The 6,942-nt window shown below is 47.7% G+C and overlaps 1 protein-coding gene across 1 annotated transcript; it reads left to right on the forward strand.

The window, feature by feature from the left end:
- Window positions 1-5,678: 5,678 nt before the first annotated feature.
- LOC119105465 (uncharacterized) lies at window positions 5,679-6,671 on the forward strand (the record flags this gene model as incomplete). The annotated part of the gene is made up of 2 exons (XM_037228929.1): window positions 5,679-5,695; window positions 6,362-6,671. Coding segments are annotated over exons 1-2 (327 nt in total), but the record flags the coding sequence as incomplete, so codon positions are not given.
- Window positions 6,672-6,942: the final 271 nt, after the last annotated feature.

Consider the following 6,942-nt stretch of genomic DNA (forward strand, 5'->3'; position numbering starts at 1 on the left):
TATCCAGGATCGGGATTAATACCAGATTTAGTATGTTATATCAAAAGTTGCCAGTGCTGTGCTAGCGGCATCTTTGGTTTGTGGCGGTTAAGTGTAATCACGTTTCTCAGTCGTTTCAACGCTTTAACGCCTCTCAACGGTTGAAGTGCGATGGGGTAATGTAGATGGTGGTTGGATGATCACGTTGTGTTCAAGTGATTTCAGATGCCTGTTGGTTAATATGATGGGTGTTGTTCTTTTCCAAGTCACATCAATTCCCTTTTTACATATCGTAAATCATCTTAAACATTCTGCATCAAACTGATCATGTAATGATCCATTTGCTGCACAGTGAAACAGTTATGAATGTTGTAACATAGGCTGCCGGCTGTGGAGTGCTGCATGCGAAGTGACTGGTCAATGTGTTCTCAGGTATATCTAAGGTGAAGCTAAGGATCTTGTTTGTTTTCAATGTATGGATACTGGGATTGTTGTCTTTTCGGCGCTTGAGTACACAGAATATGTAATGAAAACATTATCCACAGAGGTGTTACCACCCATGCGGTGGGCCAACTAGCAATTATGTCAATTCAGCACAGCTGTGTGATTGCATTAGACGCACTAATTAAGAAATAAATGGCGCTATAAGATGATGGAGATGTTTGGTATGATGCAATGTTGTGCACACACCTATTATGACTTTTAATCAAAGCCTGCAGTATTTAGATTAGGTCAGCTGTTGTAAAAAAATTAGATGATTTTCTGTATAATTCAGTGTATGTGAAATTTTAAGGTTATGTTTTCCAGATTAGAAGAATCAGTTTGTGTTAAATATTAGTGGGTTGTGCTGAGGGTCGTCCTACCTCACCTCCACCTAATGTGTGCTTCTTGTTGGGCCTTGACACTTCATTTTGACAAGATGCTATTCTCATCTTGTAGTTTTGTGTCTTTCATCCGATAGCCCAGCCGGTGTCATTAAATGATGCCCGAAGTGGGTGAATTGTTGTAAAATAGTCCCTTTACCATAGTTATTTTTTGTAATATTCTAGCAAAAGCATGACAAGCGGACCCAACATTTGCTAGTGTTTTTCAACATTATTGGGGGAGGCTACCATCACAACATGCAGTTATTCCATGCAACCGCATGCAACCGAAAACCTGGTATTGAACTTAGTAAATAAAAAAACCTGTGCTTGGTAAACGTATCCAATCCAGGCAGCAAATGTTGTAGTTAATGGGTGCAATGGTTTGTTTTGTACCTTAAATTTACAGTTGGTCAGCAGAACAAAAAATATTTTTGACTTATACTAAATTTTGTGCTGAAATAACAAGATAATTTGGGATATAGAGCTAATAACCTTACTACGGCATTATAGAATGGCTGCTTGTTCAAGGACGATTTTAGAATGGTGGTAGTTGTAGAAATTTAAGTTTTATGTCAAATATTGCAATATTCTGAATGCTCAGCTATTGAGTCCAAGGTGGTACAGCAATCTTATATCAACACTAAATGTTGCATTTCAATGAGAATGTGCATAGCCCGGGCATGGTTTGGGGCAATCTAAGGCCCATTCAGTGCTCTTATTGTCTTGAGCCAATGCTGCATATGTTTCTGATAATGATGCATCTTCTAAATCTGTCTAAGCTGCCCATTCCACACCAGCTGCCTTGGTGTACCTCTCCTATGCTGGGATTAATGGATATAAGTTTAAGTTATAAATTACAGGACCTGGTGAGGAAAAGATAAAATTGTGTCATTGTATTAAAGCTCCAGATGTTTATCGTGCGCGTTTTGTGATGCAAAAGCTAGCTTTTTGGGTTCAGTTATTCGGTATAACCAGTGATAGAATGTTTGTATTCTCCTTGTACCAAAAAAAACCTTCCTGCAGACAGTTTTGGTGAGCATGGTCGATTAGGCCATAGGTCTGTGAGTTCTTTAAGCCCCTCAAAATCAATCAGAGAAGTTTTGAACTTTTTACATATCAGGGCCACTTTGCTGTACCAGCCCTGCCGTTGTTGCACTTCTCGTTAAAATATTTACCATCTTGCTTTCAAGCACAACTTCTTCCAAATCAGAGGTGCTTGCAATGTTACTGTGCTATCGTTGCTGTGCTAGTCCTGAAGCGGCAATGCCGGCCCTGCACAGCAATGGCCGGCAGCATCACAACTTAAGCACATGACACAGCGCTTGGTCCTACCTCTGGCCGCGTTTGGGACGGCCACCTTTGGACTGCTACCGTCGCGACAGATTCCATGCGTCAGGCACGATGATGGTATGCACCACAGCCATAGGCTGTTGCCTGTAGCCGGGCGGCTACATAACACTTGTCAAGTAGATATTATGGATATAAAAAAATCACATGTGTATTTCTTGCGATAACTCACAGCACGTTTTACAGCGCAACAGCTGCATCTTCAGATCATACTATATATATATATATATATATATATATATATATATATAAATATATATATAATCAGAAAATCGTTGCACTCAATAGTTATATCACCGTAGTTTTCAATAGTTCTACCACGTATTCACTCCGTGTTCCATCCCAACTCTGCTGAAAAGAGTTGGCGGCAACGGGATTCGATCCCGCGCCCGGACACCGCGGCGCGTGCATGGGTCAACGCCTTGCCTGATAGCTTGAAAAGGAGCGCCGCGGCGTACACTTTTGATCCCGGAAAATAAAAGATAATTGTTCAAGCTTCATTTCGATACATTTTTTTGCACATATATGCGCTCAAGGTTTACAAAGCCGTGGGCCTGAAGTAAAACATGTTAACATGGGAACACTATGGCTATGGAATGCGCGCCGTTGCTGCCATATTTTATACTAGACTTTGGGCCCGAGGCCGAGGGAATTATGAAAAAGGTGCGGGTATGCAATTAAGATATGATTATAATAGTTTTAAATATGCTCAGCTCCTTCCATCGTTTTGCTAAGTCTTTAGTAATGGATAAAGGAGCACACAGTGCTGTTACGGCAAGCACGGCGTGGGTATGCTACAAATGCTCTTGAAACGGCAGATGCAATAGTGCAGGCGTTAGGCGACTAGAGGCCAATGGCATATAGCGACAACGCGACAAGTGCTAGAGCATCATGCTATTATCAATATTTGGCGCATACGTGGCTAGTACGCAGCAGGGTGGCGTCAGCTTCTGACACTAATTTAATTTTTCCGCCATTTCACATGGTGGCAAGATTTCTCTGATGCATGCCCCGGTGAAGATAACAGCATATTGTGCATTTCCTGAATGGTTTGTACAATAATCTGTGGGTGTATGTGTGGGTGCAGTCGTGTTTGTCAGTACGCAGTAAAATAACTGGCAGCTGGTGAGACGCTGGAGGCGACTTTTAAAGAAAGTATCGGATAGCATTTCGGAAGTCAGGTAGACCGCAGGCTCCGATAAAACGATCGGAATGCGGCCAGTGCACGTGACTGAGCTTGAACAAAGACGCCCCACGGCCGATGCGATATCATGTCATCTGACAGCAGACGACGGCCGGCAGAGGGCTTTAGACAAGGATGCTTGAAGGTGAAAAGTGGATTTTGTTGCATACACAGAATGGGGCTCAGCAGCCATAAGCACAACACGGTGTAATACTCCGACCCACGCCAAAAAGGCATAAATGGGGCTTACGCATTGATCGGATGACAAATTAGGAGCTAGAACATAACGAGCTGAACATTGAGGCGACGAGGCGTTCCTTGTCAACCGACCTTGACTAATGGCGGATCCAGAGTGGCAGGGGGTGAGAGGAGGAGGGAAATGGGGCTATGCTCCGCGTTCCTTGGGGCAAGAGGGCAACAAAATGACATGGTGAAGGGGCACCGAAATCTTCATCTCGGATCCGCATAACCTTTAATTTCAAAGGCACCTAAATTTAAGGGGCAAAACAAATCACCACTAATATTTATTTTCGATATACACCAACATCCTGGGACACCATAACCGGCCCCAAACCTTCATTCTCCAAGGGCACTGAATTTCAGGGGTGCAGCAATGTTGTGTCTCCCACCCTGAGCAGATCCTAGATTGGACCCTTGGGCTATGGGGCACTAGGCCAGTCAGTTTGGAGCACCATAACTTTCACTTCAGGGCACCATGACCTGTATTGAAAAAAACACCTTTCATCTAAGAGGGTCGTTCCAATGTCCCGCAACTTTGATTTTGGAGAGGGACCAATATCCACGGACACCGCAGTATTTATGGCTTTCACCATGACAAAACTCTGGATCGGCCTGTTTCACGAGGAAGCACCAAAAACTTTATTGCCAGGCATCACAGCTTTTATTTTCCAAAGTCACACGTTTCCTGGGGCACCAAAAAGCAGGGGCTGGTCCAGAGGGGGAGTGGCCATAGGGTCATGCCCTTCCCACTTGAAGCCCATGAGGTTTTGATGCCCCGAAGCGAGACCAAATCTCATCGTGAAGGGACAACAATCAGTTCGTTTGGGAATTACACAATCTGTACTTTTATGAGACACCAAATTTCAGGAGCACGATGACCTTCGTGTCGTGCCCCTTGACGAAATCCTGCATCGGTGCATTCGGTGATGCAGCACCAAAGCCTTGATGTCGGAGCATTACAACCTTTATTTTCAAGAAGCATTCAATCCTAGAGAGTACCAGAAAAGGCACGACCCTTCATTCTGAAAAAAGCCATGAACTCCAGGGGCATAACTACTTGAGCTTTCCGCCCTGATAAAATCCTAGATCGGACCCCTGGGCGAGGAGCCACAAAACCTTCTGTGCAGGGTGGCATCATCCTTATTTTCAAGAGGCAATGGACCAAGGCGGGATATTTACGAACCCCAAAACTATAACTTAAAAAGGGTACCAAAATCCAGGGACATTACAATCAGTGTGCCTTTCATTCTGAAAAAATCTGGAACAGACCGTTCAGGGAAGGAGCACCCTGTTCAGGGAAACAGGCACCAACAGCCTTTGTTGTCATTGAGGCTTTAAGACGCATTTAGCTGCTGAGCTTCTATGGCGTCGCCTGTCTCTCACCCTTGCAAGAAGGGCGGGCACCAAGGAGAATCGAACCCCGTGTCTCCAGTTTCCCAGAAGCGCGGTAGTGAACGCAGACGCGTTTTAACAACTACATTATCATCACCCTAACCTTCTAACCAGCATCCTTCATTTCGGGACATCGGAGCTTTTGCCTTCTCTGTTGAAAAGAATAAAAAAGTATCCTGACCCTCAAATGTATTAAAAACGGAATGTACAAGCATAATAACTGTCACAAACTCAATAACCAACGGGAATATGCACGACATTGACAGTGCGTAAAAGTATGTTCGACAGATACAAATACAAATTCATCGGCAGAATCGGCACAGGCGCAAATTAACTCCCCAGTCGGTAGAACGCAAATCCCCAATCGTAATTATTAAGATTTAGATTCCCGTAAACGGCCCAGGCCCTCCCATAATGTGGGAAAAAACCCGAGACCAATAGCGACGGCACCTGAACGATCGAAGCTGCGGCGGCAGGTTAACCAAGAGGTTACCGTCAACAGTGTAGGGTCCTCATAACAAGAGAGAAAAACCTAACACCAATATGTTGGGACCTCTGATTGATCGGGAGTACCCGGCAGCCTAACATGCAGGGTCCAGCCAGAGCACAGGATCCGCTGAGCAAAGGGCAATAACCCGAGACCAGTGTACATTAATTAATGCCCATGCGTGATGGAGCTACCGGGCAGGTAAGCACCGAGGACTCCGATAAGTGAAACGTCCTTAGCAAAACAGCTCAAAGGGAAAAGTCATAAATCAATCAAGAGGGCCCCTGAGCATCGAGCGGCTCAGTGCGTTACCTCCTAAGGGTCTCAGCAACAGCACAGGGTCTCCAAGCAAGTGGAAAGAGCCCGATACGAATATAAAGAGCTCCTGAGCAAGCTGACCCAGCATAGGTTTCAGAATGGGCAATTTACTCGATGCATCTGGTTCCGCTGTTGCCCCGTCTAAATTTTATCACCTGCCAAACGGTAGAGGTGGGATGTTGTGCTTGAGGGTGCACATCCATGTACGGGTAGGCAGCCATTCATGGCGCCTGATCGGACCTACCATCCCGCCAATACACCGATTATCCACTTCCTCCTAGCCCTGCGGCTCGGCGTGTGTGTTGCCGTTGGATGTACCCGAGTCATAACGTGCCGAATCGTGCGCGTCATGTGGCTCGTATGCTGACCAATGGGCTCCTCAAGATAAATTTGCTCTTTTGAGGAGGCGTGACGGCGGCAGGCGGCGACGCACAACGAGAGCGGCAGCCGGGCCGCTGCGCAGCGCACGCACCCGAGCAAGGACCCTCACACACACACACGCCGCCACGAACGAGCCGCAAGCGGTGGACCAGTGGCCATCACCATCAGCAGCGCCGGTCACCCAGCGGCCATCACCACCAGCAGCGCCGGTCACCCGGCGGCCATCACTACCAGCAGCGTCGCTCACCCAGCGGCCATCACCACCAGCAGCGCCGGTCACCCGGCGGCCATCACCACCAGCAGCGCCGGTCACCCGGCGGCCATCACCACCAGCAGCGCCGGTCACCCGGCGGCCATCACCACCAGCAGCGCCGGTCACCCGGCGGCCACCACCACCAGCAGCGTCGCTCACCCGGCGGCCATCACCACCAGCAGCGCCGGTCACCCGGCGGCCATCACCACCAGCAGCGCCGGTCACCCGGCGGCCATCACCACCAGCAGCGCCGGTCACCCGGCGGCCATCACCACCAGCAGCGTCGCTCACCCAACGGCCATCACCATCAGCAGTGCCGCTCACTCACGCCGACGCCAGAGGCCGCTTGAAACCGTATCAGCGCCGTTCGGATGGCTGCTCGGTCGTGGGCAAGAATGGCCACTCGGATGATGCCTGAAGAGGACCCAGAACTGCTGCGGTGTCAGGCTCCGGTCATTCGGGTCGTCTCGATCCGCAGGGAGGTGTTCAGGCCGGA

This window comes from Pollicipes pollicipes, unplaced genomic scaffold, assembly GCF_011947565.3.
Source record: "Pollicipes pollicipes isolate AB1234 unplaced genomic scaffold, Ppol_2.1 Scaffold_6138;HRSCAF=7277_pilon_pilon_pilon, whole genome shotgun sequence".
NCBI lineage: Eukaryota > Metazoa > Arthropoda > Thecostraca > Pollicipedomorpha > Pollicipedidae > Pollicipes > Pollicipes pollicipes.